This window comes from Xenia sp. Carnegie-2017, unplaced genomic scaffold (assembly GCF_021976095.1).
Source record: "Xenia sp. Carnegie-2017 unplaced genomic scaffold, XeniaSp_v1 HiC_scaffold_16, whole genome shotgun sequence".
Lineage (NCBI taxonomy): Eukaryota > Metazoa > Cnidaria > Anthozoa > Malacalcyonacea > Xeniidae > Xenia > Xenia sp. Carnegie-2017.
In genome coordinates, this window is record NW_025813469.1 from 398,118 (window position 1) to 418,337 (window position 20,220).

The following is a 20,220-nucleotide window of genomic DNA, read 5'->3' on the forward strand; positions in this document are numbered from 1 at the left end:
ATACAAGCAAAAACTAAGAAAAACTTTAATGGTGAAATAACGTTTCCTATACGTTATTTCTATTAGTGATAACATTCTTGTTCAAAATTTTACGAAAACATTTAGTATGTATACATTTAGTTCTCTTCTAGGAAGATGCGTAGCCTCTCTTGTCAGCTTTTTAAATTTTGTTAATGAAAAAAGGATGTTTTAAAAGCTTATGATTAAAAACTGACAAATCTTCAATTGTCTTCAGAAAAAGTTGTCTTCATAAAAATCAGCTGATAAGAAAAGACGACCAACTAGAAAACACCTTCAGTTCATGAAAATATTTCCGATTTAAAGAATATCGTAACAAAATTTTGTTCTTTTAAAGAAATCGAATAACAAAACATAACTTAAAAAAACTTCACTATTTTGTAAAATTAGCGATGTCATTTTTCCAAGCAATGGCGTCCTTTTCTGAGTTCGTTTTTAAAACATACGTTCGTTCTTCTGTTATAATTTCAACCTTCAATTTATCAAGTTTACTTATAACTACTTCAGCTTCCGTAAATAAATCTTTCCTTTCAATTTACCGCCAGCTTTTTCAAAATAACACAAATATCCATATTCGTCAAGTTCAAAATGGCGGACATCCCACTTCGGTTGGCGATGCTCACCACCACTTAACTTTTGTAAAGTTCCTTGGCGTTTTAACGAAGTTGATTTGCAATTTTCTTCAACAGCATTTCCTTTTGGTAGTGTTTGCTGTTTTTCCAATAGGGGTTTACTTGTTTTCTGTAATGAACAAAAAAACAGAAGGAAAAAGTTACCATATGCAAGAGGGAGCCTACAATCACATACAGAACTCCATTTCAGTAAGGTATTACTTCATGTAGGCTATATTATTTTGCGCATGCAGTTAAGTTTCAAAATCATACAACACAAAAAAACACAAGATAGTTTCTGAAATAAAGTGGAGATGAACGACAAGTAAGAGGAGTGTGTCCTCCTTTCCTCTAACGCACTCAAATATATTTTTCTCCACTGACGAGCACACTTTGTTGTATAAGGTCAATGAGCGCCAAATGACGTTTCTTTTAAAATTATTTTTTCTCCAGCTAACCTTCTTATTTTTTATCTCATCAATCAATTGTTTGTGTTGCTCAAGATTCTACACAAAATATAAGATACAGAGATATTCAGACTTCAGAATTGAGAATACTCCATCTTTGTTGAGATTTTGATACCTTAAGGCCATCTTTTCCAGAAATATCATGACTACAGAACAAAATATACATACTTTAACATAGACAAAAGTGTTCAAAGTGGCAAGATTAAATATTATAGAACCAAAAAATTGCTAATTGCCACTCTATTGTTTAAAATGTCAAATCTTTGTGTATTAATGACAAAGATTTGTCGATTCAAACACTTACTCTTTCCTTTTGTTCTTCTCTTCAACAACAGAAGAAAATTTCGTAAGAAATTTATGCAAGTCAGAGAAAACGTCTTCAGAATTTTTCCCAGAAGGTTCGCCAAAAAATGTCTAGAAAATAACGAGAAAAAATGTTTATGAATCCATAGATAGAAAGAAAACCAAACTACACGTCGTCAACTTACCAACAATGACGAATAGCTTTCTTTCATTTTATCACATCTGTCGTTTAAATCTCTGAGTGTGAATTCGTAATCACTAACAAATTTCTACGACATCGTGAAGGGAAAGGCTTGTGTTATTAGCCATGAAATTATTCAAGCTGTTTACGTCATACAGAGAAGACAAAGGATACATTTACATCGTTGTGGATCACACAGGGAAGACAAAGGATACATTTACATCATACAGGGAAGACAAAGTATACATTTACATCGTTGTGGATCATACAGGGAAGACAAAAGATACATTTACATCGTTGTGGATCATACAGGGAAGACAAAGGATACATTTACATGGTTGTGGATCATACAGGGAAGACAAAGGATACATTTACATCGTTTTGGATCATACAGGGAAGACAAAGGATACATTTACATCGTTGTGGATCATACAGGGAAGACAAAGGATACATTTACATCGTTGTGGATCATACAGGGAAGACAAAGGATAAATTTACATCGTTGTGGATCATACAGGGAAGACAAAGGATACATTTACCTCGTTGTGGATCATACAGGGAAGACAAAGGATACATTTACGTCGTTGTGGATCATACAGGGAAGACAAAGGATACATTTACATCGTTTTGGATCATACAGGGAAGACAAAGGATACATTCACATCGTTGTGGATCATACAGGGAAGACAAAGGATACATTTACATCGTTGTGGATCATACAGGGAAGACAAAGGATACATTTACATCGTTGTGGATCATACAGGGAAGACAAAGGATACATTTACATCGTTGTACATCATACAGGGAAGACAAAGGATACATTTACATCGTTTTGGATCATACAGGGAAGACAAAGGATACATTTACGTCGTTGTGGATCATACAGGGAAGACAAAGGATACATTTACATCGTTGTGGATCATACAGGGAAGACAAAGGATACATTTACATCGTTGTGGATCATACAGGGAAGACAAAGGATACATTTACATCGTTGTGGATCATACAGGGAAGACAAAGGATACATTTACATCGTTGTGGATCATACAGGGAAGACAAAGGATACATTTACATCGTTGTGGATCATACAGGGAAGACAAAGGATACATTTACGTCGTTGTGGATCATACAGGGAAGACAAAGGATACATTTACATCATACAGGGAAGACAAAGGATACATTTACGTCGTTGTGGAAATTTTCATCCGTCGCGTCAAAATTCTTCCGTTTTGAATGAAGATCACTATTTAACTTCGTGATCTTTGCCAAACTTTTACACAAAACTTCATTAAAGCAAAAAAAGTTATTAAGAAATCAATAAGAGATAAAATGACAGTTGAAATACATTATTTGATAATTTACCTTCAACCTCGGCTGTAAGTCCTTTTACTGAAGCTAAAACCAAAATAGTAAACAGACAATAAAACTGATCTATATACATGTATGTGGATACACATTAATCACTAAAAGTCTACAAGTAAAAGAAGTTAAGAAACACTAGCTGTACTATAATATAAGGACAATATAACGCATTTTGTTGTCTTTCTGACAATTGTAGGATGACAGTTAAAACAAATGTATTTTATCAAGCTTTACCTTCAATGGCGTCCTTTATACTTGACAAATCTTCAGATAAAGACAAAGCGTCCTCCTTTTTATCACTCAATACATCAACAAGCAGATGCAACAGAGTGTAACTTTTATCAGAGCCTCGTGTGTCCGATAACTGTGAAAGAAGAGAAAAATATAACTATCTTATTTTGAAAAAAAAGGACAGCTCAGCTGATTACTATATTTTCTAATGATTCAAGCGATTTAAGATTAAACGACATGTAGTTTTATAAACCTTTGGAAGAGAGGATATTTGAAAGCCATGTGCAGCACCCTGCCAGTTCCACCATTAAGAAAGTTTCCAATGGCAAGAATATATTCCATGACTATTTGTAAACTTTTGCTACGAATGATGTCATCACAACATTTCAAAACTGATGATACCATCTGTATAAAGGAGACATTACACAACTTAAGATGTTCTGTATGAACATAAATAAGCACGTGAACTTCATTTAAGATAAATGAAATACTCACAGGAGAATAAATAAACACGTGAACTTCATTTAAGATAAATGAAATACTCACACGAGAATAAATAATCACGTGAACTTCATTTAAGATAAATGAAATACTCACAGGAGAATAAATAAACACGTGAACTTCATTTAAGATAAATGAAATACTCACAGGAGAATAAATAATCACGTGAACTTCATTTAAGATAAATGAAATACTCACAGGAGAATAAATAAACACGTGAACTTCATTTAAGATAAATGAAATACTCACGGGCGAAAGTTCTTCATATTGAAGAGGAAATTCCAGAATAAACAGAAGGAGATCAAGGCGTGCATTTAGATCAGAAATTTCACACAGCTAAAAATAAAATATTCATTCTGAACACTAATAATTTTGTATGAAATCATTTTTCATTTTACCTTCATCATAAAATGATCAGTTTTTGGAAGGTCTTCTTTTGCACCTTTGTAATTTTTATACATCTCCATTTCCTCAGTACTAGGTTGAAACCTTAGGTAAAAAAACATGAAATTAAGCAGTCAGTCGAATGCTACAACTAGCTTTGATAAGAATTGAAACTACTTTACAATACCTTTTCAAGGAAATAATAATTTCTAGAGGCAAACCGCCGTCATTTTCATCAAGGAATTTCAATCGTCTATCAATATCTTTAGGGTTTAATCGAACACCAGTTAAGAAGATTTCTAAAGAAAAAACAACCAGGCCATGTTGATTGGTTAGAGACACAGCCAATGATGTACGTTGTTTTTTCCAATTCGTTACCAGGTTTCTTACCTAAATTCTGCGCACGTTTATTATTCAAAAGACTTTTCTTTTTCACTGCTTGCGCTATGGCAATAAAAAGTTGACAACATAATTAAAAAGCATTAAATTTGAAAAAACAATAAAGGACTAATCCAACCATTTTTAAAAAAAATATCAACATTACTAGTCGGCTTCTTATTGGTTGTATTAATCATAGAAGATAAATGCAACCAATGACGATAGTTCTAGAGGATATTTCAACTTCCCAGCTCAATATTTACATACATATTTCTGTAGAATTGGGTTTTTCTTCCACTTGAAATCGATGTTCGATCATCTTAAAATCAAGTTCGTTCATTCTATCTTCGGCTTTCTTCCACATTGATGATAAAAGCTGCATAAAAAAGAAAAGAAACAAGTTCGAGAGAATTGAAAGATGAGTTTCATAACGTGTGATATTTCCGTATTTATTGAGAGCAATAAAATTTTATTAAAGATATTTTCTAACCAGATTATTGGGAACTTTCGTCCAAAAGAATGGTCGAACCTTGGTACTTGGTTTTACAACAGGTTTGGGTGGGAGGGCTGATTTTGAGCCCATACCAAATGGTGGTGGTGGGGGAGGAGGTGCTACCCCTCCAGGTAAAGGTGGGGGAGGAGGAACAATTGAAGAACTGGACAAAGATGGAGTGGTGATGGGGGATGGCAATGAATGAACTGAAGTTCTTGAAGCAGAACCTTCGGATGAATTGGGTGTCGAATTGTATGACGAATGTTGCGAATTATTTTCCTGAGAAGAATCAAGAGACGATGTTGTGGATTCAGTTTTAACTCCAGCTGTTAGATGTTGATTGTCTGAAACAAAAGGAAAATAAAAGTTAATGAGAGATTCAGCTGTTGATTTCAAATTTATCTTAATTACCATTGCCATTTTTTGATTCAGGAATGTGATTTGAGTTAGAAATATTACGTGGACTAATTCCTTTAACATCCCCAAAAGTCTCTGTACATACACCATCATCCCCCATCTTTGTTGGCAACAATGACTCGTTGCTATTACCGCCACTGTCGTCAGCTGGAACGCCATTAACTTCACGAATTGAATTTAATGGATGTCTTCTGGATATTGTGAGAGGACGAGGGCTCGTAGGAGGACTTGAGAAATTGTACATAGCTGCCATGGACTTCCTGTATAAAGTAACGTGTGCAGTTTATTATAGTGGTAAGTAAAATCTTTGAACTAAGGATTATCCTTACTTACATAGTCCAAGCTAATAAGCCGGTCTTTATTTGAGTATTCAATTTTTGCACAATCTCGTTAACTTTTTTCATCTATACATCAAATTATTTTTTTAATTATTTTTTTTCTTTTTCTTTGAAGTAAACAAGTGATGTAAGTATTTACAAGCAAACCTGAGAAGTGGCGTGAACTGGTGCATCTAAAACATTCATAATGGACATTAATTGTTCTAATTCCTATCAAAACAAAAAAAATTGCATCATTTAAAGTCACATCATTCGAAAATTTAGTTCCAAAATACAGTTTTCGCGTGATTAACCTGTTGTAGACTCTCGACAATTTGTTTGAGAAATTCCTCTTGTTCCAAGGCAGAGTTGAGAATATCTGAAGAAAGGAAATGGAAATGAACCCAACTGTTCGTGAGGTGAGTCTTAAAACGCTCAAGCTGTCGGTGGTTCTAATATTTTCTGTCATGATTCTAATATTCTCTATCATCGTTCTAATATTTTCTGTCATTGTTCTAAAAATTTTTGCCATTGTTCTAATGTTTTTGTTGCTGTGGTGCTAGATAATACTCTCTACTTTATAACACAACAAAAACGTTCAGTTTAGTATAAAATGGCAAAAAACAAACCTTGTTTTTGTACTGTAGGAGATGAAAGAGGAGACATGTCGGCTACATAAGGACTGGAAGGCTGTAGAGCATGTGATAGTGCCTACATAAAAACAATAAAACTTCATATAAGCAACGTTAATAAATTTATGTACTTTCATAGAGAAGCACTTACTTCAAACCATTCATCACGTTCTTTTTTTATGGCGTTTACATCTTTCGTGTTGTTTGGATTCATAATACGAAAACTTTTATTAAAGAAAAAACAACAAACATTAGGGTATAAATGCAGATGTTTCGATGTTACTTTTGGTTTTTCAAAGCAAAGACTTGTTTTGACTTAACATCAGTCATCTTCGCTGCAAAATCCATTGTTTTTGCGCAAAAACTTTGTTATACTGAGAAATGACAATAGTTAAAGTGACACAATAATTTTTTCAATAAACAACGTACCTATACTCCTTCTTTTGTGTCGATACAATAAATACATTATGTTCATATTTCTTTATAAAGGAATGCCCGGGACCAAGTTTGACAATATTTAACGCAGTCTGAAACATCAAAAAAGTAAATACAAAGTTTGTACAGTACGTGCTACATACAAAACTCGTAAAAACATCAAACTGCGAAAGGTCATACCGAATTTTCTTCACCGATTTTGTAATAAGCCAACTCTCCTTCTTTTATCCTTATGAACCTCCTATAACATCATTTATAAATGATGAAGACACTCCCTCCTTCCCTGGAGGTATAATAGTTTGATATTAAAGTTCAAATACTTTGCCCAAGTAAGAAACGCTGCATTATGTCCGCGCTTTTCGATTTGTCCTTCTTTTATAACTTTATTTGGTGACAATGTTGAAAATCTTGATCGTGATAAGGAGCCCAGTCCACCTATAGAAAATTACAAATGTCAGCAAATCAAAAATTCATCGTCTTCTTTAAGTCCAATTTCAAAAACCCACCAGACAGAAGTGCGCTTTTATTCTCGACAACAATACCGTCTAATAGAGCACAAATCTGTAAATATCCGAGAAAATGTCAGCACTAACAAATGAAGCATAAAGAAAAAGTAAATTGAACCTTATTTTTCTCTTCGGCGGAATCAGCGTCGTACTCCATTTCGCCCTCGTCACAATAGATGAAAAACCTCAAATCATCCTGGAAAGTTTTAAAAAGAGTAATCCACAAACATATTCTTGTAGAAGTAGGAACTTTGTGAACAGAAATTCCCCAAAATATTTTAAAACAGACGTTTTTAACATTGGTAAATATTCAAAGTATTTGTTAACAAAGTACCGTACCAGGAACCGAACTTGTGTCTCAGGATCAGAAATAAAACAACGTTGTGTTATTATGTGCAATTTTACTGGTACAATAGCTTTTTTATAAGATAGTAGTTGAAAATTTCCTCAATAATAATGTTTAATGATTGAATATCCAAAAAAACTCAGTTCCTTCAAAGTTCTTTCTTGACCAACAAGTTTATAAGTTTTATCAAACTAAAGAACAAAATTTTTTTTTGGGGGGGGGAGGGCGAGGTGGTTGGGTGGGGAACGCCCTCAAATTCTTAGTAGCCCAATAAAAACTATTGAAATTACTGTAGAATAGAACAGCCCCCAAAAAAGTGTCATCCCATGTAAGAATCAAATAATAACACAGTTTATGCTCATCAAAAAAGAAAAATACGAGGTCAGTAGAGTTGGCGAATGCAATTAAAACGCTTTTACCTCACTGTCGTAGTCACGAATTTCATTAAAAGCTATCTTCTTGCCGAATTTTCCTTTTTGAATCGTTGATATAGTTTGTTCATTAAAGTCAAACTGCAAGATGTGACGTTCTGTCCGCGATTTATCTTTGGTATACTTGTACACACCAAAGTTGAATGTAGTTTTTACCACCTGTGTAACATTACTCCCAGTTAAACCTGTCGACTCGGCGAATGACATTGCTTCGTCTACACTCAACCGGCCGCTCTAAAAACACGGGAAAACAGAGAGTTTTCACTGCAAGATTTCAATATGACAATAGTTTAATGTTCTTTCCTACAAAGTTTTAAACATTAACAACTAAATGATGTCAGTTTTTCCCTTTATGATTTTTGATATTTATGACATTTTAATCCAAACACAAAAAGGAACAAAGTTTAAATTGATTTGTTGCTAACCATTCCACAATATATTTTGGAAATTTTGAAATAGACCCACAAAATATTATTATTGTTTAAGTTATCAAAAAAATTTTTAGTATTGAATACGTAACTAGTTTAACAAAGGGTAATTCCCTTTCAAAAAAAGAACGCCTCTTTTGGCCAAGACAAATCATTTCTGCACATTTCATCATGCAATTTTCCAAGAATAAATATATTGAGTTAAAGATAACCACAACATCCGCCTTTTGTAGCTTTATTTAATACCAACAGCATGATTAACTAAATTCGTATTTGTGTACGGCAAGGTGTTTCAAAAACATAGGGGAAATTTGTCATTTCGATCGATATGATTGTTTTCGTATTCAGTTCCGCTTTCAGTAATTTACGAATTTAGCAATTTACATTATTCGCACTAAGATGGCGCGAGATAATATATTAATCTTCGTGAGTTAACTCACATTCAGACTAACTTTGTGTTAAACTGTGGTCTTACTAAGTCCGTATTAAAGATAAAAAAACCATGGTCTTTATTACAATTTTGGTCAATATTTTTCTTGTACTTTGTACAAATTTTGATGAAGGAATGGGCGACATTAGCACGTTGTCGGAAGTTAATGTGGCTTGTGTATCAAAATGGCAAAACATCAAACTCATCTTGTTTATGGACGTCAAAAATACGGCCAATTATAGTAAGTTATGGAGTGATGATGAAAAGAAACTCAAAGCTTTGACCGTACAAAGACTTTCGCAAACAGTTGTATATCCCACGAACTTGTCGAAAACATTTACATGTGATGGAAATTTAACTATCAACAAATCTAATTTAATTAATATATCTTACGATGCAGTGATACCATACATTGGAATAAAGCTTACAACTATCAGGTTCATCGCAGTATCGAGAGTTGAACGACACTTGGAATTCTACTTAGAAGCCAACACAGCATTGACTATGAAGAACATCAACTACGAACTTCATTATTGCGAGGAATACATGTTCGTTGACTCTGAATATATTTGTCCTAATTATAGAAACGTAAAGTTTGACTGCGTAGATTTAACCTGCAAAGCTTCAACTCTTGACGAAGATATTATCGCTGAATATACAAACTATCAGTTCTACATTAACACTACGAATAATGCAGATGAAAGTCGAACTATTAGCCACGTGTTTCATTTGTATACCAAAGGCAGCGCAGATAGAATAAAATCAGAAGGGCCTGGTCATTTCAATGTTATCATTATGGGAAAGAAACCCTCGCGACTGGAGGTTATAACCTTAGATATGGTAAGACTAACGCATGCAATTAAAACACGACAGTCTCGTAGGTAACAAAATGATCCTGAAAATTTTTTCATGTTTTATTGCAGGGAGTTACATTGAAATGGAGAAATGAAAAAAATTCTGAATATGTTGACAACAAAATACGTGTCTTTTGTAAAAATGGCTTTAACATTACTAAGTATACTAAAAAAGAATGGCAAACCACAATAAGAAACAAAAATTGGTTTACACCCAACACGTTCTGCAGCTTTTGCTTCTCATATCAAGCAACTCATGGCGCTCTTTGGTCTGATGAAATATGTAACAGTACTATATTTCCAGAAAAAAATCCCCAAAATCCTCCAGAAATCATGTGTAATGCCAAAACATGTGAAAGCAATACATTTCTGAACAAAACACGTGATATCACAGTCATTTGCAAATTTCCCGAAAAGAAAACACAAAATGGTGTGCTGAAGACCTTAATGATAAATTACTGGGATGAAGCAGGCAATGGCAAGCAACTTAATACAACGAACTTGACTTCATGCAAAATAAAACTGTCCAATCTGAGTCCACACCATATCTATAGTGCACGTATGGCCGTGTGTAATACAAAAGGATGCAGTCCATTTAGTGATAGTGTTGTTATTTCCGAAGCTAAGTTTGGACAAAGAGGATCATCAAAATGGTTAATTTGGGGAGTTCCTGTTATTATCTTATCATTTATCGTTTTAGTTGGAACTGTTGTCATTCTGAGGTGTAAAGAAAAATCAAAGCCTAACCTATCTTTGCCTGATATTCAAGAACCAAATGTTTATGAAAATATAGGTGCAAGCATTGATGTAGATATGAAAATTATTGATTATAATGAGCTAGAGAAAGATGAAAAGTTTAAAGACACAACTAGCTAGATATGAACTAAATATGACACAAAACTCTTTTCTATTATTCATATGGAAATACATGCATATATTTATTGTAAAAACAACTTTTAAATTTAATTATGTTTTCTGTTTTAATAATTTCTTCCATTAAAAACAAATCAGCGTATTTGAAAATAATTCACAATTGAAAATTTATATCAAACAAATGATATTATGAAATAAATTTTTATTCTCAAATGCAAAGATGGCCAACGAGAGAAATCACAAAACAATACCAGTCATACATAGTACAAAAATAAAAGAAACTGATCATTTTATTACCTTGACAAGATTACCAATTAAAATTCTTTGTTGTTCTGCTTCCTATAAAGAAATTTAACATCATTTTTAATAATTTTGAAGTGTGTGTTTCAATCATGTTTTAATAGTTCTATTGCTGCATAAACAAATAGAAGTAGAATAAGTGTTAAGGAAGAATTTCTAGTTATTCACCTCAGAATTAAATAACTATACAAAACATAGGCATAGGAACAAATTTAAATCGAGGGAAGGGTCTGAGGTTGACAAGTAGTTATAGCCAATGAGAATGTGTTGGTTTTTTCATTTAAATTTCATTTTGACTTTGTTTCACTTTAAATCATTTTAATCAGTTTTTTTCTTCCACTTCAATATTTTTTGTTCAAATTGATAAATTATGGTTTTTAAAATGAAAAAAAAACAGTTGGCAGTTCTCAGCCACCATACCCCTGCTTCCTACACCCACAATTATTCATTTTATTGCAATAATGATACACCCACGATTATTCATTTTATTGCAATGATACACCCACGATTATTCATTTTATTGCAATAATGAGGCCAAACTTAATGTATCACTTAAAATAGATAAGAAATTGACTTGATCTAATGATGGTAAAGAAAATAGTAAAATTATAGAACTTGGTGGTTCTTCATGTCATGTGATGTTTCTCTACGTAAGTGATTCCATTAAAGTCTTAATTCCATAGACATTAAACTACACAATGGTTAACATTTTTCATCGTATATTGGAATTTAAAATATTTAGGAGAATATAAACAAAACAAATAATCAATAAATAAATTTCATTTGACGTATCAACGTTGATATACCTCGTGTTGTGTATTGCTTACAGTATTTGATTCTTCATTCTCAACACTTTTCCAACGTCTGCTTAACCTGCCAGGAACGCGACGAAATGAATTACCAAAATTACTAACACTTCCCATAATACCTGTTCTTCTCGACATTTTCTTGAAGTGATGTTACAAAACAACCGATAACTTAGACATTCTCTCTCAAAAGTGAAAAGTCAATAAAAGCAGAACGCACGGAACAATTAAACCACTCAACATTGTACAAAGCGCAAGAGCCCATATTGAAAATGAAAACCGTTTCCTCGTCGTCTGCTCGAAGAACAAACAGCAAAAAATTTGATAGTAATAAACAGGAAAGGTTCACCACGTTCAAGAGTATTGTATTATTTACTTGTATTGGCTTTCACTCTTCAGCAAACAATCACAGAGAAACACTTTACCGGAAGTATTGAACCATACCTTGGAATCACACCAGAACAGGCGCCACTGGACGCCACCGAACTAGAGCTTAAAAAACACTTGTCAATTTCACACGAAGGATCCTAATTTTGTACATTACAAAACTAAATCTATATAACTTCAAATTTACAATAAAACTTGATCCTTTTTCTCTAAATTAGATAGTTCTAGGAAATCGAATCAGACGGCATTCTTATTGTTACAATACATCTGTTTAAAACCTAAAGAATTTCACTTTCAAGTAGATATACATTCATTAACTCCAACAAACTATAAGAACGAATTTGATTGTGAGAAAATAGTAAAAATTAGTACTTAAGTCAGAGCTCAAGTCGAGGTAACATTCACCTCGGCCCAGTCTGCAAAAGCGTGTTTAAAATTGTACGAAACCAAAAAAGTGGATGTAGAAAGTCACTTGACTATTTATGTTTTGCTACATATTTCATGGTTGATCTGCGACGTTGAATTTGCGCCAAAAAACTAGATGGCTCAAAGTTATCTTCGTTGACTTTATAACTTTCGTCCAAGAATTCGTTGTCAAAACCTCGTCTCGGATTCTCCATTTGCTTGTCGTCTTTTCTTTGAAAATGTGCAGCTACTACGGCAGCATTCTCAGCAATTAAAGCACTTAAATCTGTTTTGAAATCCACCATTTTTGCATGTGGATCCTGACGAGTAATTCGTCGTATATGTTGGATAGTTTTATCATTCGGTTCTAATCTTTCGTTTTCATTTACACTAATGCTACGTTTTGAATGGAAGCTGGGGTGTCGGGAGCCCTTGATTATCTCACTGTTACTCCTTTTTATCTTCATATTTGGCATGATGTACTGGGGACTCTCGTAATATCCCTCCATATCCCCAAGGTTACCAGGTTCATAGGGTACAACAGCTTCATAATGACCGCTATCATTGTCATCATATTGAACATGAGCCAATGATGCAGATGATGTCCTATCCAACGATGATGACATACTTGCATAGAATCCAGAATCCATGGGCGCCCATGAAATTTTACGAGTTCTGTCTAAAGATGGCGAGAATGAGGTTGAAAGGATGTCAGCATTTGAATATACGATCAACAGAAAATAAATGGAATCAATATGTAGCAGGAAACGTTATAATTTACCTCTCATTAGTTGTTCCATTGGTGGTGGTGGAGGAAAACTCATTTCACTAGGGTTAGGACTGGGGGGTGCACGTGGTAAAATTGGAGGGGCAGGAGGTGGAGGAGGACAGTCAACTGATTGTGAGTCTAACGATGAGTAAGACGAGTAAAATGACTGGTTCGTTGAAGAATCTAGCGACGTTAACGAAATACGAGACGTTGGAAAATTTTTTTTAAAATAGTTTCCACGTTGAGTAGTGACGACGCTATTTCGCCTTTCCGGGGGCGCAGGTTTACTGTTCACCACTGCGGATGACAAGCTCATACTACGTGTAAGCGTACCCTTCTCTGGAGAACCATCGCAAGATGTAGGAGAACTGGAACGAGAGGAAGTTTCCGAAGATAAACTGAATGAACTCTTACGATGCCGACCTGTGGGACTGTTAGGAGGAGTACCCTTGATAAAAGATGAAATTTTTGAAATGACAAAAAGAGGTAAAATACCATTGTTTTGCTTTTGGTATTATTATTATCGAAATTATATAAACCTGTTCATCATAAAAGCCACGTTCAGAAATTTTGAATTCTTCAATCATATGCTCTCCTGCTTGAGAAAGTTCGTATGGTTTTTCACATTGGCGAGCAGCTTCTTGTAACAAAACCGATAAATTCTGTGCATCATCAATAAGGGAGACTTCTTGCTCCTTTTGAAAAATAAACCAATCATGAATTGCTTTCAATAATAAACGTCGGTAGTCTGCACCAAAATCTTACCACGATCGGTTGAAACAAATTCAAAACTGCAATAACGCGAGCGTTCCTCAATCAAAACTTTCCTTAAAGCTCGTTTCTGATGTTCTTCAAACACACCAAACTGTGCATTGCGCATCTAAGGAAAACAAAACATCTGTATAATAACGACGTCATAATATTTAGAAGCTATGACATCATCATATCTGAAAGCTATGACATCATCATATCTGAAAGCTATGACATCATCATATCTGAAAGCTATGACATCATAAACTGCAATCACAACAAAACATTTCATGGCATCCAACCCTCATAAGTGCCTCCAGTTCTTGTTTATGACCAAACTTTCCTAAAATTAACGACAGGAATTTAAATGTAAAGAAGTAATTTCACGAATCATCTTGTTGACAAAAACATTTCTCCTTTCTCCTTTTTCAATAGAATACCTTTTTTATTGACTTTCTTCTGCATACGAACGGTCTCCAGTGTGACCTTTTTCAAATCTTGCTTTGCTTTTTTGTATTCTGTAACACGAGAATGATTAAAACATGAAAATACTTTACAGACAGCAAAGTTAAGTTAAAAAACAACTCTCACCTTTCGAGTTTTCCTTATCAAAAATGTTAACTGACTTTTTCCATTCGTCAATCTTCTCTTGAAGAGGTATGAGAAAATTATCTCCAAATAGCCTGGTTAAAAACGAAAATTAACTTAAAGCAACGGAAGCACAATATTCCAATCCTCATTGAAAGTACGCACCATTGAGTTCTATAATAACTTATAAGGTCTTATAGAGCTCAATGGTACGCACCCGGAAAGAACTTTCAATTTCTGCATGATATTACGATGCTTGTAAACCATTTTGGTCAAAGTCCCTCCAACATCTTTGGCAGCCCCTAGAACATATGAGTAAACATTTTTTAACAATCCAAACCCCACATGATAACGATAAGTTAATAGTTTCTTTCACAAATACAATTTACATCCGACGTTGAAATTTCACACGAAATATGACGCACTAATGACGTCAAAAATTCTGTCCTAGACTTAAAACTTATTTGTACATTCAAGACTAGATTTCGTTCATTCAGATCGAAAACTACTTGAAAAATCGCAAAACCTATTGCGAGAGAAAAATACAATTTCAAGCTGGCAATTTCATAAAACAACAACAAAAATATTTATGAGTGATACGATATTCTACAAGTGGGGTCTGTACTTTCAATTCATCCTTTTGAAATACTACACCTCTTCCAACTCTGCTTTTGTAAATATCATACTGTTTAATTTCTATTGCTTACTTCTGTTTACGTAATTCATGCGTTGTAAATATATATTTGTATGTATGGTTTTAAATATCATTCTGTCTGAGGATGACTTTGAAATAAAGTCGAAAGTTTACAGTTCACTTCTCGTCTTGTTTTGATGCATATTTTGCAATCTGAAGATCTCTTGCTTTTTCGGAGTTTGCTTTATACTATATTTACGAGTGAAGTTCAATAATCAGCAGGACAACAAACCATCCATAATGAAATTAAAGATAAGGACATAAGGCGTGGAAAAGATAGGAAATATCTACATATTATGTCAGTTTGAACACAACCAATGACCTTGTATGACTGAAGATTTTGTAACACCGCATGACGTAAGATAATTTTGGAAATGTCAACTTTTCACAAACTAACCCACATTATTGTTTTAGCTTGTAGACAAAAGAAAAACACCATTAAAACATGGATAGTCATCGCTTTCAAACGGGAAAAATTCACAAACGATTTAAAATCGCGGTAACGTGCTACGAATGAGTTTTATTTTGAATTTACAGAAGAAAATTTTGGCACGAAAATGAAAAATGAATATTTTTATCAAACATGTGGCAATATTAGCTACTTGAAAAAATAAATGTGCAGCAGTTTTCTGTCAAACTTCTCCAGACAACGCTCTCTTCAATATTTGATCAGGAAATGCTAATTTAATTGAAACAGGACAAAATGCGATAAGATAAAACAAATTTATATTTTATTTCAGAATCAGCAACGGACACCGCGTCAGTCAAAATAAATTATAGCTGCTCAATTTTTTAACACAAAAACCTTCAAAACGCCAACACTATTTGGTTTTGAATTTTACCGTTTAAAACCTTACCGTTGGAGTTGCCTCTAAGGTATTTGGAAATGTAAAGATAACCACAAAATAAGCTACGGTAATTTATTTTGAAGTACCTTAGATACACCACACACGGGGAGGATAAAAAAAACATATTATAGATGAAATATATATGTACCAAGCACAATGTAGGACGTCAATCAAACGTTGTTACGTAAATTGAAGGGACAATTATTCTGTTATACCAAGTGAAATGTTTTCCTAAGAAATTAACCAGGCACAGTAAATATATGAATAAGATCCTCCTTGACACCACCACACATACTAGGTACCATGCACTGCGTACCATACACTATAGTTCGCCCTACACACACGTTTTCCTTCTATATACTGTGTAATGTGTATTATGCACGGATTAGCTGACGATGACACATTACAAGACCAATATGTAGAGATAACACATCATATGGCTTAAAATCGTCTGGCTTATAAAAACTATACACATACAACGTTATCGCGGCAATCTAAGATAGAATAAATAATTTACTACGTTTCCATTTATAAATTATTTAGTGATATAAAAATCTTTCACAGCAATAGAATGCCCTCCTTTTGTTGAATACTATAGAGGTATTTCACTCTTATGGCTAAATAGACGAACTATAGCGTCGCAGCAAGTCACAACGTCATACAACCATACATAGCTCTAAATTCTTTCTAAAATTAACCGTTGTATTGAAATGCTTACAACATTAATTAAAATTCAACAAGTCCGTGTCATAAACCGCAACATCCCAAAGATAAAATGTGAATAGGCAGTCGATATTAATAGTAGAGTAGAAACATTGGTATGACAGTACATTTCATCATAAATTAGAAAATTGACAAAGCATTGTTTGAATTAAAGTGTCACATTTATCGTCATAACGTTTTATAGTGCTAATGGACTCAAAGGATTTCATCAAACACACGAGCTGGGTCAACAATGTTTTTAATAAATATATTATTGAAAATACAGATTTTCCTACTGAACTTAAATGTTGACAGACATGTGAATGTACATGATACAAATCAAAGATTGGGTTAACGACCAAACTTTATCGCGAAACACACATGGTAATGTGTCTTAACTATAGCCAATATTTGCTGTATCGTTCCACGTGGATTCACCAATATCACAATATTATAATGACGATGATCTTAAAATGTAAATATCGCCTGTTATATCAATTTCATTTATCAAACCAGTATTGTTTGGTAATCCGAAGTATCGCGTTCACGTATTATTCATTTACACAGCAATTTAACATAATTGATTGGTAATGTTAATGATAAATGAATAATATTCAGTAATAAAATTGAATTTTACGGTTGATAAATTCAATGCCTTTTCAAAAATAAACGGTTTTTATGTTTCGCGGTCGTCAGTAGAGTGAAAAAATGCTACAACATTTCAGAGTTTCCTAGGTTGAACTAAAAGTTATATGTTTTTAAATAAACTCGTGCGAATCAATTTCATCTGATAGACGCAAATTAAAAATATTTACTTAAAACATATAAAATACACAGAACACAGCAAGTGTTTTGTCATTCAAAAACGACATCATCGGAAATATACTCTTACCAAAAAAATACCACTATTTCCTATTGAGACCTAACACGATTCCCATCCTACCTTTAGAAAACGTTGCCGCATCAGCTATTTTCGTCATAGAATCAAGAAATGCCTCGAAAGTAACTACTGCCGAACTACAATTCAAAAAAATAATTTAAAAATACAACAAGATTGAACACATTAGCGACCAGAGATGAATGACAACAAAATGTTTTCATGGAACTACCTACCGTAGAGCAACATGAAATTTCGAGCCTTTGCATACAAAATCTTCCCAAAGCGGCGAAGTGCCCTAAAAATCATACAAAAAATCCGTTATACACCAAACAACAAGCACGCGGTGCCATAACAAAAGCTGTTCCAAAATGAAATAACATACGAAACCTTAAGATCGTCAATGATCGACTGAATTAAGCTTGAATCTTCCGCCATCTCAACTTCTATCATTGCTCAATGATGCTCACATAGACACATGTCATGTAAACAAAGATTTTCGAAACAATATCATCGATATCACGCAAGAAAAATGAAAATACACGAAACCTACTCCCGCCGTAAATAATGAGAAACCTCTTCCCTTTGTTGTACATACGTACACTTCAAAGGTCAAAATTTATAGGTGCTTCCACATTATTGAATCACAAAATTCACATTGTTTCATCCAATACCAAATGCTTTGATTCTAATTGACAGGAAATCAAGCGAATAGGTTGGGGTCCATTGTCGGGATTAAATTCCATGAACATATTTACGTTTAAGCTATAAGTTAATAGTTCGAATGGTTTATATTGCTGTTTTTCATCAAACGTAAAAATACTTGCTTTGTCGATAATAATGATTATAGAGGATAAGACTTGGGCAAGATCCTTTATTTTAGTCTAGATATTTCTATACTCATTCACTCATAAAAATAAATATCTTAATGTTCGGAAATATACGTGGCACATCGAGAGAACTTGAGCGTTGTCTACTCTACACCATAGTAAATAAGTATTTCATAAAACTCATATTTGCTCAAATCATCCTTTACTTTTATAAACCTACAATGAAGAGACGTAAACCACACTATAAGAACTGTGCTCAATGTCTGAAGTTATTAACAAATCATTGGAATCATTGTTAACTGTTTCAGAAGATTTCCAATGAACCACCCACAACGAATCAAATATAAGTATCACAACATGCATTAATGTAATAGGTAAACTCATAACACCAGCATTGCCAACGTTTGATGGTAAAAAACTAATCACTGATAAGGTGATAGCCAAAGTCTTTGTACTTGCTAAGATAACTATTGCTTTCCTCACAGGAACACTGACTTGTATCAGACGTGCACCAATATAGTTTATCACAAGAATAAGTATATGCAGTGCCAGACCCCACAACACAACAATAAACAGATTTAAAAAAGTAACTGTTTTAAATGATCCAGAAAGTTTTGCCTGACTTATCTTCATCCAAGGTATAAAAACCAGAAATACAATACTTATTAACTTTAGAATCTTTGTGTTATCTTGTACAAATGTGTTTACTCTCTTGATCTGTGCCATTATTTTTCCAACCTTTCACAAACAAATATCAATGGCAATCAATGTTTGAAATTCACAATGTACATTATAAAAATAAAACAAGATTGTAAACTCACAATAAGTGGGACTAGAACTGTACAAAGGAGCTTAACAAGCAATGAAACTTCATCAATTTTAACATTTTTTACAGAAACCAGCCATGTTGCCATTAAAGGAACTGTCACAACTCCTAAAGTATTTGTGGTCACTGTAAGTAGCAATGCAACAGTCACATCACCTCCGGCTAAAGATGTCTGAAAAAATAGACAAGTCATAATCAGTATGTAATTTCTGACATTAAAATCAACAACTAACTTTTCTCACACACCAAAACTACTCCAGTAGCAATTGCAGAAGGAGATATGTAATAAAACTTTAAACCAAGAAGGAATTCATGCGGACCAACAATACTTTCCCTAGATGTGTGGTTAGCAGTATTCTCTGTGCCAACACTTTCTCCAAACGGTAAAAGTTGGGAAAGTTTAGTTCCAATTAATGTTGATATAAGCAAAATACTTGTAATACCAAATAAAAAGCTTTCCATTGCTTTATTGCACTTTTTAATGCATCCGTTTTCAATTTCAAGCCAGAATGAAGAAATACAACAATAACACAAATATATGATGATCCTTTAAAACTGCCAACCCAATTTCCAGGCTCAGGTAAAATGAATCCAACAGCAACAAAGACAACAATGGTTATCGTCATAAATTGTTTGTATAAAAATGGCAGAAGTTTTTCACGTAGGAACAATTTGTACTGTCCTGTCTTCACATTTTTATCTAACTCCTCGTTCTCATTCGACGACATGCTTTACTTATTTAAAAAGCTTACTAGAGAGCCTAAAAATAAAATTAATTTCGTAATTTGTCCATTCGTTTGTTTTCGTGGGTTTTCAACCTTCAAAGGTCACGAGTTCACG

The 20,220-nt window shown here is 33.6% G+C and overlaps 4 protein-coding genes and 2 long non-coding RNA genes across 6 annotated transcripts; 3 read left to right on the forward strand and 3 right to left on the reverse strand.

The window, feature by feature from the left end:
- Positions 1 to 24: 24 nt before the first annotated feature.
- LOC124435796 (formin-F-like) lies at positions 25 to 11,970 on the reverse strand. Its single transcript, XM_046985751.1, is given in 31 exon segments — positions 25 to 528; positions 531 to 759; positions 1,088 to 1,135; positions 1,212 to 1,242; positions 1,401 to 1,510; positions 1,585 to 1,668; positions 2,760 to 2,863; positions 2,943 to 2,975; positions 3,177 to 3,306; positions 3,427 to 3,470; positions 3,473 to 3,578; positions 3,924 to 4,010; positions 4,073 to 4,163; positions 4,246 to 4,357; positions 4,449 to 4,502; positions 4,704 to 4,812; positions 4,927 to 5,273; positions 5,341 to 5,606; positions 5,680 to 5,750; positions 5,832 to 5,894; positions 5,978 to 6,042; positions 6,293 to 6,374; positions 6,447 to 6,519; positions 6,725 to 6,822; positions 6,911 to 6,971; positions 7,051 to 7,165; positions 7,237 to 7,291; positions 7,355 to 7,432; positions 8,002 to 8,247; positions 10,896 to 10,937; positions 11,705 to 11,970. Coding segments are annotated over 31 exon segments (3,309 nt in total). The 5' UTR covers positions 11,843 to 11,970; the 3' UTR covers positions 25 to 391.
- LOC124435800 lies at positions 8,810 to 10,691 on the forward strand. The gene is made up of 2 exons (XM_046985757.1): positions 8,810 to 9,711; positions 9,795 to 10,691. Exons 1-2 carry the CDS (start codon positions 8,944 to 8,946, stop codon positions 10,599 to 10,601), a joined length of 1,575 nt encoding a protein of 524 aa, XP_046841713.1. The 5' UTR covers positions 8,810 to 8,943; the 3' UTR covers positions 10,602 to 10,691.
- LOC124435816 lies at positions 11,405 to 12,305 on the forward strand. The gene is made up of 2 exons (XR_006945161.1): positions 11,405 to 11,548; positions 11,853 to 12,305. It is a non-coding gene; the product is annotated as an uncharacterized LOC124435816 (long non-coding RNA).
- A 961-nt stretch (positions 12,306 to 13,266) lies between these two features.
- On the reverse strand, positions 13,267 to 14,870 carry LOC124437073 (protein MTSS 1-like). Its single transcript, XM_046987095.1, has 7 exons — positions 14,821 to 14,870; positions 14,607 to 14,698; positions 14,456 to 14,533; positions 14,318 to 14,358; positions 14,020 to 14,145; positions 13,805 to 13,960; positions 13,267 to 13,713 (listed from the first exon to the last, which is right to left on the reverse strand). Exons 1-7 carry the CDS (start codon positions 14,868 to 14,870, stop codon positions 13,267 to 13,269), a joined length of 990 nt encoding a protein of 329 aa, XP_046843051.1.
- LOC124435805 (probable sodium/metabolite cotransporter BASS4, chloroplastic) lies at positions 14,607 to 20,214 on the reverse strand. Its single transcript, XM_046985766.1, is given in 8 exon segments — positions 14,607 to 14,698; positions 14,821 to 14,905; positions 17,791 to 17,864; positions 17,961 to 18,022; positions 18,115 to 19,292; positions 19,376 to 19,552; positions 19,627 to 19,832; positions 19,835 to 20,214. Coding segments are annotated over 4 exon segments (1,179 nt in total). The 5' UTR covers positions 20,109 to 20,214; the 3' UTR covers positions 14,607 to 14,698; positions 14,821 to 14,905; positions 17,791 to 17,864; positions 17,961 to 18,022; positions 18,115 to 18,770.
- On the forward strand, positions 15,122 to 15,943 carry LOC124435817. Its single transcript, XR_006945162.1, has 2 exons — positions 15,122 to 15,654; positions 15,712 to 15,943. It is a non-coding gene; the product is annotated as an uncharacterized LOC124435817 (long non-coding RNA).
- Positions 20,215 to 20,220: the final 6 nt, after the last annotated feature.